Genomic DNA, 18,913 nt, shown 5'->3' on the forward strand with positions numbered 1-18,913 from the left:
TGATAGGGTGCTCGCCTTGAGAAAGCTCAAAGACAGTACCCAGGCCCTGCACTCAAGCCCAAGGACTGGCCAAAAAAAAAAAAGGAAGTACCATTTAAAACTTTGCACTCCTAACATATATACCTCTGCACAATTTTGTATTTGAGTTTCCTCCATTTCAGAATTAGACTTGGTTCTGCAGCAATTACTAAGGCAAAAGATAACTAAGAGCATTAAGTTTAATTTCCTTGTGATTGTCAGGAAGAAATGGAGAAGGCATAGGCTGCTCCCTTTTTCTCTAGTTATTGAGGCACACCCAATATCTTCTAGGATGGAATCTTAATCATACTCTCTACTTAATCACACACTCTCCTACTTCTGCTTTAAGGGGCAGCCCCAAGGTATTTCTTTCCCCAGAAACTATGATGTCACCATGGTCCTCACTCAAATGAAGATTTAAAATGGAATATGTCTATTAATGTCACTATGCTATCCCTCCTCCTGGAAGAAAACAGATTAAGAATGTGCTTATTGCTAGAATTTAGTGCAAATTTTCCACAATTCTTTTCTTCAATAAATCTTGTAGATCTGAAGCTTGTAAATATTTATCAAAATGGGGAAATCTACTTTACAGGGGGATAAATTGACTATACAGTGAAAGTAAACTAAGCTATTTCAAAAAAGAAACACTTGATTTCTGAGTGAAGAATTGAATGAAAGATGAATTTTTTTTGGATGTTCTGTTCACTTGACTTCAATGTTGTCTCCTTATCCAATCTAGTAAAATGGCTGAAGACAATTATTTTGGAGATAACTCTCTTTACCTTATGATATTCGACAAACTCAACACAACTGCCTGAAATGTACACAGCATTTTAACCAAGACCAAAGCACTTTTGTTGTCATCAGCAAAATGATCATGATTTGCATGATTATTCCATCAGATGGATAAAGAGATTAAACAACCCACCTAAAGATTATATAGACAACCTACAAAGACTCAAAAAGTTAGGATAACTGGCTCTAAGTGCCCTGATCTTCCTGCTACAATGTGCTAAGAATTTTATTATACTCTAAATGATGGATAGCTCATATGCTATCGATATAGTTTCAAGGAACAGGTTTTTAAAGGTGAAGGGTTGTAATTTTAAAAATAACAGAATGATAACTAACACATGGAACCTAGAACCTATTTATGACTTGTTTGTAGAATTTGCCTTTAGTGAACCAAGATTCTTAGAGTCATTTTCAATATGCAAAGGAAATAGGTAAATCACCCGCATAATAAGAGAATGTATAATTCAAAGATGGCACATCAAACATGATGATCTTGGAGTGGAATTATGTAAACTATCAAAAAATCAACATTTTAAAAATTCTGGCTGCCTTATATTCCTTTATAATTATCATACAATTGGTTATATGTTCCAGTGTTATATAAATAAGTGTTTCTTTATCCTGTTATCTGCTTCCCTAGTGACGGTTTGCAGGAAGAAAGACAAATCAGAGTGTAGTGCGTTAACCATGAGGCAAATAGGAAAGGTCTGTCTCAGGTCACACAGTGGGGGCATCATTCTTCCATTATGTAATATGCCTGCAGATGTGCAAACATGTTTTATATCAGAAGTACCATCACACACACGCTAACTACCCCTGGACAGGTCTAGGTTATACTTGTTGTTTCAGTGTATTTACTAATCGTATCCCCCTCCCTTCTCAGAACTGCTCCACTATGAATAATAAACCATATGTTTACCAGCACATTAACATTCTCCATGCTGTGCCTTGGTCCTCAAACATATCACATTAACAAGTAACTTAATGAGTGACAGTAGTATACATTCTAATCACATCTTTTTCTAGTTGAACTGCTCTCCCATGGAGGGAAAATAGAGATACCAATATATGATGACAGGATGCCTACCCTCTATTCTTACTATGTTATATTGTTAAATTGTGTCCAACGGTGTACATGGACTTATTGCTTCTGTTTAGTTTTTCTCATTTATAAAACTTGGAGCTTAGATACAGAGTCATCGATAAGACCCCCTTACCATTCTAACGTGGGTGAATTCGTGTTAAAGGGTAGCGTTACTTTGTAAATGGAAGGTATAGATATTTGAAATGAAAAGGTATTTTTGCATGTATGCATGTAAGAGTTGGGAAGACGGGCACAGAGGAAAAGCTCAGGATTTGTGCTACCTGACTGGCTTTTCAGAAGTTCCGATTTACATAATCTTCTTCTTTTTCCTCTGCAGTTTCTGTTTCTATTCTTGTTCTTCTCTCTTGCCTTTATTCTATGGCCTTGATGTCAAGGTGCCTCTTACAGGTAAGATCTCATTTAATTCTCCCAATGTAGTTAAAGAGGTATTTGATAAGAATGATGCTGCATATCATTACTGTATTATATTTTTAATACACACACTTGTTTTAGTTAGCTATAAAATGGGTGACAGATCCAAGCCATTGTATTCCTATTAAAGAAATAAAAAAATTGTGGAATACTCTGGAAATAAAGATTTTTTCTTTTCTACTGAACTATATTGCTTTAGGATCACACAATGCCTGAGACTCTTAACATTCTCACTGTAACCTCTAGCTACACCAAGATTTGCTTTTATATTTAACAGAGTGAAGAAATACGATTGTAACATTTTTTCTTGCCTTCAACTTGAAAATGATGATTCTGAGAGTCTAACAACTCAGTAAAGACTACTAGTGTTTACCTTTTCTAGAATCTCCTCATCAGCACTCCAGAAAGCTGTAGTTCAAGTGATAGAGTACTCGTCTTGAACAAAAAAATCTCAGGGAAGCATCTAGGCTCTGAGTTCAAGCCCAAGGCTGATGTGAGAGAAAGAGAAAAAGAGATAGGACAGAGACAGAGAGAGACAGATAGAGAGACACAGAGAAAAACAAAGAGACAGAGAGACACACAGAGAGAGACAGAGACAGAGAAAAGGAAGGAAGGAGGGAGAGAGGCAGAGATAGAAACAGAAAGAGCTGTTATTCTAAATTATTAATAATCATTGGCAGCTTTGATTTGATTAACCTATAAAGTTATACCATAAAGAGCTATTTCATAGATGCCATATTAACATTTTCTCTAGCAAGCTAAAAAGCAAAACAAAACAAAACATTTCTCCCTCTACAACTGTTACTTCTCTTACCTGATTTAGAATAAAGTAAAAGGGCTTTTAACATCAGTAGATGTACAGAGAATTAATGCTCAGAAAGTTGATGTCCTCTTACAATAATTTCTCCCACCAATAGGCCTATAGAAAATTAATCTCGACCATATTTTTATTTAAAAGAGAAAAAACCCTAACTTGTTAATTTACTTGAAGAAGAAAGTCTATAAATAAATTATGGTATTCCAGTGAATCATTTCTTTCTTTATGTAAATTTATCCATTAGCCTTTATCTAGACATGCTAAAATTGCTTCCCTGTCTGTCTTAGGAGTTGGGTTCAATAAAGCAGGAATTAAAACTTATGATTTATTCATCTATGTAATTTCGGTGTCTATAGCAGTGTCTCCTACATATGAGGAGCTGGGTACATTTTAAAATGACAAGTGAACTGAAGGGTAATGGATGATTGGATAAAATGAATATCGAAGCAGGTTTGTGACATGTTAGATCAGAGCCACGAATAGCAAAGTAATATAATATGAAGATAATAATATATCCAGGCTCCAGTATAGCTTAATGTTATGCTCATGCTTATTAGCATGGAAGATGGCCTGGGTTGGATCTCCATCCCCCTTTAAAAAATCTGATTTTTTTCTTATATCACATGTGGAGACTAAATGAAAGAATTCTTTAACAAAGAGTAAGTAAGCAAATATATTTTCTCCTCTTAAACATCTGCAATAGCCAACTAACCAGCCATAGTTCTTCTCTATGCTCAAACAGATCTAATCTCTCCTCCTTCTAGGAAAAGCTACCACTGCAATCAAGTCTCAGTGCCTTTACGTGGCCTACAAGGCCATGTGGGATCTAACTGTAGGCTTCTAGTTGCTCCAGATCACTCAGTGGGCAGGCATTCTCTCCAGCCTACCACATTTGTTCATGCTGCCCCAATACACAGAAGACTTCCCCTTCCACTTCACCTAAGAAACAACAAATTGCCCATCCTTCAAATATCACATTGACTGTGAATACTTCACGAGGATAGGGCCCATGCATATTTTGCTTATACTTGGATATTCAATAACTGGAGAGTGCTTGTGGCCTTGAATCTCAGTTCTCCTGACCTCAGCCTCTCAAATAGCCAGGATTACAGATGTAAGCCACTGACACTGACAAATCTACTTTTACATTAAAAAAATTGGCTGGGGGCCAGGAATTTGGCCTAGTGGTAGAGTGCTTGCCTAGCATGCATGAAGACCTGGGTTCAATTCCTCGGTACCACATACATAGTAAAAAGCCGGAAGTGGTTCTAAGGCTCAGGTGGTAGAGCTCTAGCCTTGAGAAAGTCCAAGGACAGGGCTCGGGCCCTGAGCTCAAGCCCAGGAATGGCAAAAAAAAAAAAATTGGCTGAGAGTTTGGCCTAGTGGTAGAGTGCTTGCCTAGCATGTATGAAGACCGGGGTTCAATTCCTCAGTACCACATAATACATAGAAAAAAGCCAGAAGTGGTGCTGCAGCTCAAATGGTAGAGCTGCAGCCTTGAGAAAGCCCAAGGACAGTGCTCAAGCCCTGAGTTCAAGCCCCAGGGCTGGCAAAAGAAAAAGTATCTATCTATCTATCTATCTATCTATCTTGTTTAAAGCTGGAAGTGGTGCTGAGGCTCAAGTGGTAGAGCTCTAGCCTTGAGAAAGTCAAGGACAGTGCTTAGGCCCTGAGCTCAAAAAAAAAAAATTGAACCCCTAAAAAAAACCAAGAAAAGAAATGGGGCCAGGAGTGGGGGTAGAGTGCTTGCTAGCATGTACGAAGCCCTGGGTTCGATTCCTCGGTACCTCATGCACAGAAAAAGTCAGCTTAAGCCCAGGACTGGCAAAAAAAAATTTTTTTAAATTCTGCTAACATGCATTAAATTCTAGGACCAATCCCCATTTCTGCTCTCTCCCTAGAAAATGCAATTCAAATCCATTATTTTATTTTGATACTTATAACAACCCTGAAAAAAATCAACTCTCTCTATTTGTGCTGACAATACTTGATGCTTTGTAATTTATAAGAAGTAATTTTAAAAAATGAGAGACTTGGGGTGGGGGTGGGGGGAGGGAAATGGGGACCAAGACAAGAGAAAGGGTATCAATGTTTGTGAAGCAATGCCCCTTCTATCTAGTGAATATAATGTTACCCTTCTATTAATTAAAATAAAATATATGGAAAAAAATTTTTAAAGAAGAAAATGAGAGACTGAGAAGTCTAAGATGAAGCTACTGGCCGATCCTATGTCTGGTGAGGCCCCAACCTATATTTCTAAGATGGACTCTTGATGTTGTCTCTGAAAGAGTTAGTGTGTCCTTGCATAGTGGAAAGAATGGAAGGACCAAAGAGTATTTTTGTTACCTCCAGCCCCTGTAGAAGGCACTGATTAAATCTGTGAATGCACTACTTTCTGTAGACATTTAAAAGCACCTTACCTTCCTGATATGAGAAAAAATTGAGGACCCTGAGACTGAAGCTTAGTTGTAAACTATGCGCTTAGCATCTATAAAACTCTTGGTTCCATTCAGACGATGAGAAAAAAAATATCATGTGAGCCTACACTATTTTCCTATATTATATGATGGTATATGCCTATATCTCACAGGCAAAAAACAAATTGTCTTAGAACTTGGCTCAGAGACAGGCTCATTAAAAGCCAAATTCCTCTTAGGTACTGGTAGCTCACACATGTGGTCATGGCTAATCAAGAGGCTGAGACCTGGAGAATTGTGATTTGAAGCTAGCCCATTCAGAAAAAAAAAAATCCAAAAGTCTCCATCCTCACATAGCCAGAAAATGCTGCCTGGGTGTGAATGTGGTTCAAATGGTAAGAGTCTGTGAGGAATCAATGTACAAGGCCCTTAGTTCAAGTCCCAGAACCATTACACACACACACACACACACACACACACACACACACACACACACCCCAAGCCAAGTTCCTTGATACAGCAAGCACTCCATCATTAACTGGGCTTTTAAGACATGCTTTCATCTACATAGGTCACATCTTTCACAACTGTCTTTTTGTCCTTCCAGGAAATCAGGGAAACCTTACATGTCTCTGATGTGAATTCCATTTCATTCAATGTGATTATATAGCTCAGGCTGAATTCGATTCCTTTTAGGACCATAGACAAATTTGTAACAATGTATGTTGTCAGTTTCCTCATCTGTAAAGCAGAGTCAACAAAAGTAGCTAGTGTCCATTGAGTCCACTTGATAAATCAGAGATGAGGGCCAAGTAGCGAAAGGAGGTCCTGGGGTTTCCAGATGTGTAACTGGCTGGTTGAGGGAAGCCTTACCGTTAGAGTCACCTGTAAGAAGTGACACTCTACTCATTGACTCCAAATATGAGAGTTGTAATGGCTGTTTAGCAGAAGAGACAAACTCAGCACTGTTAAGCAACCTATTTAAAAGAGTCACTGAAGCCAGGCACCAATGGCCTATGCTTGTTTGGACAGCTAGCAAACTCAGGAGGCTGAGCTTTGAGGACCACAGTTCAAAGCCAGCCCAAGAAGGAAAGTTTCCAAGACTCCTATATCTCCATTTAATCACCAAAAAGCTGGAAGTGTAAGTGTGGTTCAAGTTTTAGAGCAGTAGCCTTGAAGGAAAAAAACAAAGAAACAAACAAAAAACCTCAGGGACAGTGCCCAGGCCCTGAATTCAAGCTCAAATGCACATACACGGAGAAAGAAAGGAAGGAAGAAAGAAAAGAAGGAAGAAAAAAAGGAAGGGGGAAGGAAGGAAGCAAGGAAGGAAGGAAAAGAAAGGTTGCCGAGGAGTATAATATGATTCTGGATAATTGCAGATATTCAAAAAGTCAATTTGAACAAATCTGACTTTACTGCAGAAACCATAGTTCCATTTATACAAAGCCCCTACTTTCCAAAAGTGTAAAAAATACACAACCCTTAATTTAGAGACTTTTTAATCTTACAGTGTGTAAAAATGTATCATTCTAGAGATTGCTCATAACTGCCTTGGTTTTAAAAATGAAATGGTTCACTCCAGTGATGGGTTTGATTTATTCATAGGCAAAAAATAAATACCAATAGTCTAGCATAGTGGCATACACCTAAAATCCCAGCATTAGATTGTGAAGCCAGGAAGATCACAGTTCAAAGCCAATCTGGGGCTACATGAGTAAATCATGTCCAAGAACAAAAAGAATATATATGTGCTCTGACACAGAATTTAGGATATAGTCTCTGATAAAATATATGGTAAAAGTTTTGAAATCAGAGCTTTTTGAGGTTAAATCATTTTATGTATACAAATGAATACACAATGAACACACCAGTGAATATTTCTTGAACGGTCTTTCATTTAAAGTTGGATTGCTTCTTTTCTTTGGCAGGGAATCAGAGAATCTTATCTTTGTAACTAGTTGAAGGTTTCATGGTGGTGGGTATAAATACCTTCTCTGGTCTTGTCTTATTTTCATCTCTCGTCTTTTTAGTCACTTCAGATTTTTCTTGAAAGTCATTCCAACCGAAGAACTTAATTGTAGATTATGTGTGATCCTCGTTCTTTCTTTGCCATGTCTTAGTCATGATTCAGATGTCCTGGTGCATTATATTACTGGGCTGTGGAGATGCCGTGTACTTTGGTCAACCTTCAAGGCTCCATTTTTCTTGAGAAGTAGGAGGAAGAGAGGAACAAATGACCCCGCTGCTCATTAACCAGTAGTGATACACCTGTTTCCCTGAGCATGCCTGACTTGGTCTGGATGCCTTTTCTCAGAACAGTGAATAGCAATTTGCTAGCCTAGCAGTCATTTGCTGCTGCTTGAATGGCTATACTGGGCACACATGCTCAGTGTATTAATGGGGACCCAAACTGTGGGTCCCCTTGGGCTCCTATTCTAGGGTGCCACACCTCATAGCTCCTGGCTGACCAAATAGTCTGTTGTTGAAATGGGCAAAGAAGCTGTGATATTTCCATGCTCATCTTTGTACAATCACTCCTCTCGGATTCTCAAAAAGGCAAGGGAAGACAAGCAGTCTAGATATGAGCAAGAGAAACCAAGTCTCTTCTCGTGTGTCCACTGCCAGTTTCTTGACACCGTTCCCTCTTTCTCAGTGTGGTTTTGCCTCTGCCTCTGCGCTTCCTCTCTGGGACTTTCTCAAGTCCTTCAATCTGGTCTAACCCAGGTCCCAGGAGAAAAATGGCTCTATAAATCCACGGTCCAAATACTTGTGATTTGCCCTTACGGGAGAAATTTATTTATTTTCAATTTGCCTTTAGGGGAAATGGTGGACATGAAGCATCCTTCAGGTGCAAGCCTATGTAATCCTCTTCTTCCACTTCGTATCTTTGGCCAGCCTTTCAGGGTCAGCAATGGAAGACTCCGCCAAGTCAGTAGCCTCTCTTTATCGATATAGAAATGGAAGCTTAGGGAAGTTAAATGATATGTTCTTGAACATCCCTTGAGAAAATGGCAATCTCACTGTCAGTGTACTAACATACCCTCGGTGCTATCTTCACTTTTTAATCACAAAAAGAGAGGATTATGGTCCAGATTCCTTTCCATATGTACGGATTTAGGGAGGAACAGTTCTCAGAGACCTGACAGACTTGGTGCTGGGAGATGACCTTTTCAGAGGGATGCACTTAGGGTCAAACAGGAAGTTGAGTCAACCCTTGGGGTGGAGACAATGTGCCGATGGTTATAATTGTTGAGAAGAAAAAAAATTAAAAATGGTTATAAAAGGTAAGTCACAAAAGGACACAGGAAGACTTGCTTTTAAAAACAAATGCCTGAATTTGTATTCTGGAGACATAATGATATCGAGTTTTAAGGCATTACCTGGGAAGATTTAAGAACATCATGATTATAATCTTTCATTGTTCACTGTTTTATATACATTATATTACAATAATCTGTGAAATAAATGTTAAACTTCTACTTTGTCTTTTAAAATGAAAGCAGTTCAGTTTAAAGATGATATTCAACTTGCATACATCACGCAGCCCTAAGAGATATAAAAGAATCAAAATATTTTTTTTTTTACTTTTTACAGGTTTGCGTTGGTTTGGTTTTGCTTTGGTTTGGTGCTGGGGATTGAACTAAATTTTCCTAGTACATGATATTGCTTTATGCTGATCCACCTATTTTGAAGAACTGGTTGTCAGGGATGTTGTCTTCTGTTTTACAGAATATTCAAAAATATGGATCAGACCCCAGAAAGGCAAGTGCTTCTAAACCTTTGAAGATGGCAACATTGTTTACACCAGTGCAAAGGAGATCAAAAGCTGAGAACTTTCCTGTAGCCAGGACTGCGATTGTGTACTTTCAAGCCATTATTCAAGGTTTCTTACTTGACAGTTCCTACAGGACGTTATTGAAAATCTACACTATATGCTGCATTTACTGAAATGTGTGTATGTAAACCAGAAGGAAAGAACTATAAACCAATATAATGTGTAAAGAACAACAACAACAACAACAACAACAAAAAAGTCAGCAATGGAACAGGTTCAGTGGATGGAACAAAGATGTGTCTTGGGACATGGAACCAAAGTTACAATAAAACATTCAACTCCTGCTGTGCAGGGGGATCATTTTAATGTAACACCACACCCCCCATGGAAATACTATTCCTGAAAATAAACACCATTTAAAAAAATCAAAGCAAACAACAACAGCAAAAAAAAGTGTGGGTGGGGAATGAAGCACGAGGAATACCTATGAGGAGCTATTTACAATAAAAGATTTCATTTGAAAAGTCTGGTTTCTTACTACAGGGATTTGCTTTTCTGTCTTTATGCTTGTTTTAAACTCAGGAACAGAGATATCTGCAACGTGAATGGAAGGGAACTACTCTCTCTTTTTTTCTTTTTTCTTTTTTTCACTGTGAAGGAGGAGTTTGCCGAAGGCTTCCCACAGAGAAATAGATCACAGTGACTACTTCACTGGCCAAGTTAAAAAAAAAAAACCCTCGGGTGAATGTGACATGAGAAATAAATGCAGATTTGATATTCTTTGTGCTTCTCTTCCATCTGTATTCCACCACTAGTACTGGACTGATCTCACTCAAAATGAAACTGAAGATAATGTTCTAAGTCATGAGATCCCTTAGTTCTGTTCAGAACGCCAACATGAATAGGGATCATGGGCCAGAAAGCACCTCTGAATTCCTCAATTTCTATAATACTGATTTTCAATTTAAAATCACCTGCAAATGAGCACATTATGTGATTTGGGTTAACATCATAGAGGTGATAAAGAAACTACCAACAATTGGGTTTGCTACAGCGATGTGAACATTAGCAGAAAATGGATATACATGGAGCAGCCATCTCTCCTGTCATTTAGAGTTAGCAAACATTTTTCCCAGATAGCTGACAGCAACAAGATTGCTGTCCTTTTTGTAAAAAAAAAATAAAATTTAATTAAAAAATAAATAATAAAATAGAGAGGTAACATTATATTGCTGATAAGGTAATTTTGTACCAGAGGCAACAAGAAAAGCAGTACTTTTCCTAAGTTATGTATTACCGAGTTTTAGACTCAGCTCTGAGAGCAAATATATGTTCTTGAAAAGGTAATTTTACACTTCCTTTACTGTCGATAATAAGACAACCTCGATTTTTTTCAAGGTCTGATTCTTGGGGCTACAATTCCCATTCAACAGAGAAAGGTGTGTTCAGAATCAAAATGTCTTTCTATGGAACACTACACAAATCTTTAATACCTTTCTATTTCAACCTTGGCATTTTCAAAGCCAGAATAAAAACTGAAGAATCTAAAAACAAACAAACAAAAACTAGAATTCTGGAATCCCACTTTTTGTCTTTGTATTGAACAGTGACCCAAATATCTTTGGCCCAGTTGCATAACCTCTCTGTGCCTCAGTTTCCTCATCTGCAAAATGGGGTTAAATGCTTTTACATAAAGTTTTATTGCATTCCCAGAATAAGAGGTGCTTAAAGTAGCACAAAGTGCTTTGTAATTATTGTAACTGCTGTATTATCTGACTTTCTTTTATTGTTAAGAAAATGATTGCCCTGTGTAATAAGATAATGCTTGAATTTGGTTAAATATAAGCATTGAAGCACTGAAGCTTTCCCATCAAGCTGCCTAGGATATCGTTAGCAATAAAGATTGAGAGATCTCAAACCAAGATGTCTATTCATCTCTACCAATTTACATTATCTCGTGCTACTGGACAAGACAGAGAATGCTTCATTTTAATGGCGAGAATCTCCTCCCTCTCCTGGTTCCTCATACCATCAACCAAAACTGCACTTTCATCACAGGAGAGCAACCGTGAAACAAAGGCTTGCACGGAATGGATATTATTATCACGTCATAAGCCAGATTATCTCTTTCATTTTAGAGATAGGACATTTTGGAGATGCCCTCCTGGAAACACAAAAAGACAGAACTCTCCTACTGAATAATTTGTTGTTAGACAGGTTCTAGACTAAATATAAAGTCCAGGTTCATTGTGCAGGAAATGTAAAACAGGGTACTTCTATACTTCCAAATTCTGTTACCCAATCCCAGCAAACTCCAGTCAGACAATATGGAAGAGGGTCAATTACCATTCCATCTGTTGGAATTTTCACTTTTTGTTTTCCTTACAATCGCAAAGAGACCATCTCATTGCTGAGAGGTTTACTATAGAGTCATTTCATTTTTAGAAAATAAAGAATTTCAATTATAGACCTTACTTTGTGCATTGTTACGTGCCTGACATATTTGACCAATGAGTAAGTTGAAATCAGAAAATTCAGTGTTCAATGTATGTTCACAAACATCCCTTGGAAAAAGAACATGACTATTTAAAATAATTTGAGAGAAATGAATCTCCCCATTAGCACAGTTGCTCAGTACAAGAAAGTTTCCATGTGAAGGAATAAACAGCCTTCTTGACTGCCATATTACAAGAAATTTTCATTACTAATCTGATTAAAAAAAAAAACACCAAGTTGTCTTTTTAAAATCCAACCCAAACTTAATTATAAGAGATGGTAGAATATGCTGGAAAATCAGACCTTTTTTTAAAAAATTTTGTCATATAAATTAAATTATTGTCAGCAATAAAGAAAGAATTCATCTTCCTTTGCTTTTTCTTTGAAACCAGAAGTAAATGCTAATACGAGTCAGTATGATTCTTCACAAAGAATACATGATGGAGATGCATGGATTATTACTGCAGTAGGAAGGTTTTCTACTTATAATCAAACAAAATAAAGTTTGCCAAATAAGTTTTGCTACAGTGTTTTATTTCAAGCTATTTTTTCTTTTCAATACAACTCTGGCTATCTATTGTCAACTTCAACTGTAAACTCATTGTGCAACTCATTGTACTTTTGATATAATTTATAAGCTTGTTGTTTTAAAATGAGTCCTTTCATTACAATTTGCCTTGGTTTTTGTTCACACCACAGAGTATTTATTGGTTGAGTATTACTGTTTCAATAATTGGGTCATCTGTGTTATATCCATCAAAAAATAGATGAGGTTACAAGATGGTTGCCGTTTGTGAAATTTGCATAACTAAGCTCTGGTAATTAATCATAGCTTTGGACCATTTTATTCTCTCTCTTTTGTAATTTTTTTTTTATTTTTAGTTTATGACATTGAAAAGGTCAGTCTAATTTTTGGAAAGCTCAATAATCAAAGCAAATCTTGCATGACCTTTTTCTATCGTGAGTGAACGCCTTCCACATGAATGAACTCGGGTCCTCCTTTGATGAACTTCTCTTTTCTTGAGACAATAAGTAGGACACGGGCCTAAAGAGAGGGGTGCTTCCATGCTGTCCAACTGTGCCTTGTTTCTCTGCAATAGACTGTCTTGAATCTGCACTTCAGAGATATTGGCAGGAAAGTTTAGCATAACGGTTACAACTAACACTTGAAGGCCCTTTTAAGAGCCAAATACTATGATTTCATTTCAGAACTGAGCAGAACAGTTCCAAACTATTTTCCTGTCTTTGGTTTGGCAGTTTAGTTCTGCCTAAATAAATCTTGGCACTGGGAGAGTCCAAGTCTAATGTTTAGTCACAATAAATAAAGATACTTAAAGTGGAAATGTGGCCAAAAATAGGATATTACTTTAAAATATTGCATAAAATATTAAATTACTATTTTAACCTGATCTATAAAATTCAAAGGTACAGGTAATTGATTTGACAAAGTTCCTGGTTTTAGTTTTTGTTTATTTATGTCACTTTGTTTTTTATTTGTTTGCATTGAAGTCTTTATATCCAACCTTATATTTTCATTGTGGCAATATGCAACATTCTATAGGGCCTGGGTAGCATAAATAAACAAGTTTGAGAATAATTTGGTTTGAAATGGGGACTCCTCACACTTATTAAAGCATAAATGAATAGGGTACTTCCTCAACTAAAAGCAGATCCCAGACTTGATACCAGCACCTATTTATATTAGAAGAACATGTCAAAAAATGTCTATTTCCCTGCATCTTCCCATAGTGACATAAATCAAAGTCCAGACACTTTTAATGAATGTTTGCCCTGCATATATACATGTATGTATGCTGTATAGAGCATGATAGTATGAGCACTTATGTGTGTGTACTCTACTCCTGTCCCAGAATGGAGGACCTATGGAAGACTTCTTTTTTTCTTCCGATGTTTCTAGTGAACTCGTCCTTTCATTTTGGCACCTGGTCGATGTGTTCACCTCTTCTTCTCTCTGCTCCTGCCCCTCCCCCACCTTCTGTTCATTGCTTCTATTTCTTATTTGTTGACGGTGGCGGGCTTAGCTAGTCACTAAAGTCGCAGTCACATAAGCCTAGAAATAAGCAAGTTGGCAGGAAGGAGGAAGTTCAGCAAAATCGAAATTATTAATAGGAGCCAAAGGTCCCGTGAATCATCAGATAAATACCTTGTTCCGAGAAGGGTTGGTGCAAAATCAAACCTTCAGCATCCAATTCTGTGGGGACTCAAGACTCGAGATAATGTGATCAAATGCATAATCCCCAAGTGTCTACTTGCGGATTGATGTAGTCCAAAGGGCAAATTTCTCCAAGCTTTCCTCCAATCAACAGCATCATTGGGCTTCTTTGCATGATTTCACTGACTCCTACAGCCTTTGTTTATTAATAAAAGCTAGAAAATGACTGAGTTTCACTATATTGATGTTCTGAAAATTACAGGACATATGCAAACTGTAGTGCTATAGACATGGGGGGTCAATTTATTGTATGCAAAGTTTTATGAATGGCTACTTCATAATTTATGCTTTTACTATAGGAATCAATGAACTCTGGTGTTTTAGTTTCTATAAAAATAAAACGAGTTGCATTTTTGTAAAAAAAAAAACATTATCTAGTATTGTTCATAGGTGTGAATTTTTCTTTTGCAGGGGTGGGTAACAACTTTGACTTACTTAAAAATAGAGGACAAGGCAAGCAAAGACTCATCAGTAGGATATCAAGAAATGAATTCTACATCAACAATAGCAAATCAATTCCTTCTTATCTCACCTTGAAACCTTGAAGTTACTATGTTGGGCCTGGCAGGATTTCTGTGATAAGAAGGCCCATTGAGAAAAAGAGCCATGGGTATTACAGAAGGAATGACTCCTCCCTGAGCTTCCCAGGTGTGCACTGATACCAGGCAAGCCACCAAAGATAGGAGGAAGCTTCCTGACACAAGCAGGGCAACCCAACCTGAACCTGGCTGTAAACATTCCAAGGTAGGCCTAGCCTATAAGGCTCTGAGACCAACCTGTGGAGCTTGTAAAGACTTAAAAGATTAAAAGACTAAAAACTATATCCTGCAAAGGTCGAACCCTCTACACAAGACAGATGTAGAGCTGTTTGAACATTTAAAAACTTGAGACATTGGAGAAGGGAATACATACCCTATTTTCTGCAGATACCTCCCTTTACTAAACTCATGTAACCCCTGTCTTTTTGCTCAGACACTATACAAACCTTGACTCTAACCTTGCCCCCCTGACACAACCTCCAGACCTGTGGGAATGTCTGTGCCCTTCGCTGGCAATAAACAGACCTGGCCAGTTGAGATGAAATCCAGTCTGTTTCCTTCCTTTCTTCTCCATTTTCCTAATAATTATATCCCTGATATGAGTCTAGTTTGGGAGAGATCCTTGTTGTTTATTTGCCATTTCTTTCTAGATATTACTTCTCCTGCGCTCTCTTACCTTTTTCCTACACCTTGTAGCGCCACTAAACATAGCAAGGTAGCAAGTGTGTGCTCCATAAGCCTATGGTATACCCATTTCTACGGCCCCGAATGAATGGGTTTAACCTTAGAAAGCTCACAATCAAGTATGAGCTATTTGATTGTCTGGAACAGCTGGTAAATATTGAGGCTTCATGTCAAAGTCCTGCTCCAGATTTGCTTCCAGATAACCAGTTCAAATAACCAGTAATGCTATACTATTTTTCTTCACTTAGATAAATCCTACAGATTCTCAGATTAGATAAACCACCCCTTCTTCGGTTCTCCCAAAGCATTGTCTGTGGACCTATTTTATTTGACTGTGTGTATTAGTTTCTTGTTCTGTAGGGCCACCTCATGCCCTTAAGATCTCAGTTGTCTGAAGGCAGAGAACAGGCCTTTTTAATGGCTTTCCATCCTTAGCATCTCAGACAATTAATTATAATGAAAACAACACTGGGAAGAGCTTCACTAAATAGTTCTAATGCGGTTACTTTGTATATTGTACGCTGCCAGGAGGAATCATATTGTTTAAGTGACTAAAGAAGGCTCTACAAAGGTATAGTTAGCTAAACCAACCATATTATTGGAAAAGGGTTTTGTTGTTTCTGGTGTTTCATTTATTTGCTTTATTACTTTTCTCCTTCCACTTTTCCTTTCCTTATTGATATGAGTTTTTGTTTTTCTACAAACCAAAAGCATTTCAAAAAGCCTATACTAAGAAACAACCAAATACTCTCTTCCCCTAATCTTCCCAATTAATTCTGGATTCGTTTATATTCTGCTATCCGACCACAGGAGGGAGTACTAGTCCAAAATTCCAGGAAAAAGTATGCACTTAAGAGAAATTTGAAACTAGGATCTGAAGTAAATACTTTGTCTCCCTGGGTTGCTTTTCTCTTCCTCACATCTCCAGAAAAGCAATAGCCTAATTACAAGCATTATTTTATCCACTCTCTTCTCTGGCAGGGTAGGTTTTGTGGTCTCATTTCGGAGAGGCTAGGCTGTTGTCTTCACTCAGGCAGCAAATTCATTTGCAAACACAAAGGCCCCCTGGGAAACTTAGCGACCAATTACACAGTCTCCAAATATTCCAGACTGGCTCTGGCTCAGACAAAAGGGGTCAAGGGAGTTCACCAGATTCACTCCCTAATTCTCCACCTCAAAAACAAGTTCCCCTCTGGGAACCGACAGGGAAGGCATGTTATTGTGTCTACAGATCCTCGTACTGCTGCAGATACCTTTGATTGTTTTAAAAATAACACTGCTGTTTTAAGTATCTTTGCCAAAATGTATTATGTTTCCTAAAAGAGACTTTAAGGGGAAAAAATGGTGCTTAGAAGTACCTACCTCCCAAGAAGCTCAAGAATGAAAAAATAGAGCAATTATTTCCTGCTGTTGTTATAAAACATTAGCTCTATAAGTTTTGATTCCATTAGCCCAACATTCCTAATTGTAAGCCTAATTTTATGTATTATGGACTCAATAAGGCCTCTGGGATTTTTGGTGCCAGCATTTTCCTAGTTATATAGATGCTGCTATAGGAGGGAACAATAAATAGGCCTGGATTGGAGCTAGGAGTGTGGCCTTGTGGTAAAGTAATTGTCTGGCAAATATGAAGCCCTGGGTTCAATTCCTCAGTACCACATACACAGAAGAAGCCAGAAGTAGTGCTGTGGCTCAAGTGGTAGAGTGCTACCCTTGAGCAAAAGAAGCTTAGGAACAGAGAAACAAAGAAAGAAAAAAAGCCTGGTGCTTTGATTTTACTTAAATAAAACTACAAATACTGGCACATATGTAGGCTACTCTTTTCTCTTTCTGACTTGCTTTTCTTTGTTGGTAATAAAAGATAATCTATCCATCTATCTATCTGTCCATCTATCTATCTATCTATCTATCTATCTATCTATCTATCTATCTATCTGTCTGTCTGTCTATATCTATATATATTAAAATCAGATGGACTAGATTCCAGTTCACCTTCAGCCACTGAGTTCCTCTCTCTCTGAAAGAGGAGCTTAAGCCTTCTAAATCTCCCTTTCGGTGAGTGTAAAATGAGACAGATGATGATACCATTTCCCGTACTGACTGCTCTTAAGAATCAAAGGTGGCATGCAATAGAATTAGCGGGCATACAGTAAAGTTTTCATAAACCACACTTTTTAGTTACATTTCCCATTTGTTAGTATGAAAGGAAATCCTAGGAAAAGGTTAATGCAAATGTAGTGTAAGAAGATCCTTCTTATTCCTGAAATCCCTGCTTCATGATCCTTCCCTGACTCCAGATAATCTTTAACAAATCCAAATAAAATACCTTTTACAAATTATTTTTTTCCTGTTTCTCCTGAAATAAGTATCGTGCGTCTAAAATAGCATCACCTTATCTTGGTGCCTTGGTTGGTTGAGGAGGCTTTCCCTATGTGGAAAGCTTTCCTTGCCCCCTGAGTATTTCTCTAAATGGTTTTCTTTTGTTGCCTTGGATCTCCACCCTAAACATGTTGTTTTTGTCTTTGAAAATGTTCTGCAAACTATATTCTGGGCTGCAGTGCAGGTCTTTGAGACAGGAATCCACATGCAGTCCCAGGCTTTCTAATAAAGCCTCATAATTCCACTCCAGGCTACAGTGTGAACCTCAAGCAAATTGCCAAGAACCTGAAGCTCCTGGGAAACCATTGTAAAGAGGATTGGTGTAACTCATTGCACCACATAAGGCGCTATACAAGAGTGTTTTAAGAATAATTGGTTTAATATGGTTAACTTTTTATTTGCAGATTATTTTTTTCACCTATGTTTGACACAATTAATCTTTATGTAATCTTAAGACCTAGAATAGATCAGAATGTTCATTTCCTCATATTTTAGTTGTCTTTTTAAAAACAAACATTTATTGAACAGCTGTAGTATGACAGGTTCACCTGTGTATAAATGAGAAGGCTTGTGTAAGTGATTCACCTGTAGAAAGGCAGAGTCAGCAGATAACAAAGCTAAGACCCGAGTCAGATCTTCTGACTCCAAGTTTAGAAAACTTTTTGTTAAAAGCAGTAATAATGCTGGGAGCTCATACCTGCTCACCCAGCTACTCAGAAGGCTGAGATCTGAGGATGACAGTTCAGAGCCAGTTTAGGCAGGTCAATCCATGAGACTCTTATTTCCAATTAACCACCAGGAAGCTAGAAGTAGAGATGTGGCTCAAAGTGTTACAGTGATAGCCTTGACCAAAAGAGCTCAGAGACAGTGCCAAGACCCTGAGTTCAAGCTCCACAACTAACACAGAAAGTAATAAAAGTAATTTATTTTATTACTGTATATTATAAAATATATGCTATAATATATAAATAAATTCATGTAATTATCTATATAGAGGTATATTTCATTGTACAATAAACAACAATATAATAATGACTGAGCCCCTGCTACAAGTCAGTAACTTTTCATGCGTTTTCATTTTGTTTTGTTTTGGTTCTTTTGCCAGTCCTGGACCTTGAACTCAGGGCCTGAGCACTGTCCTTGGGCTTTCTCAAGGCTAGAGCTATACCACTTGAGCCACAGCACTACTTCTGGCTTTTTTCTATGTATGTGGTACAGAGGAACCGAACCCGAGTCTTTGT

At 37.7% G+C, this 18,913-nt stretch overlaps 1 protein-coding gene across 4 annotated transcripts in view; it reads left to right on the forward strand.

Moving 5' to 3' along the window:
• The window catches only part of Jakmip2 (janus kinase and microtubule interacting protein 2), a 148,679-nt gene extending 137,148 nt beyond the window's left edge, over positions 1–11,531 (forward strand). For 2 of the 4 annotated variants that reach the window (XM_090331270.1, XM_090331271.1), the window contains 2 exons: positions 2,238–2,308; positions 9,296–9,379. In XM_090331270.1, coding sequence (XP_090187396.1) covers positions 2,238–2,288 — 51 coding nt within the window. In that variant the 3' untranslated portion in view covers positions 2,289–2,308; positions 9,296–9,379. Of the gene's footprint in view, positions 1–2,237; positions 2,309–9,295 lie in introns of all 4 variants that reach the window. The other 2 variants (XM_090331268.1, XM_090331269.1) reach the window with 1 other exon arrangement.
• The last annotated feature ends 7,382 nt before the right edge of the window (positions 11,532–18,913 follow it).

The sequence above is a fragment of the Megascapheus bottae genome, chromosome 4, assembly GCF_031878675.1.
Source record: "Megascapheus bottae isolate mThoBot1 chromosome 4, mThoBot2.hap1, whole genome shotgun sequence".
NCBI lineage: Eukaryota > Metazoa > Chordata > Mammalia > Rodentia > Geomyidae > Megascapheus > Megascapheus bottae.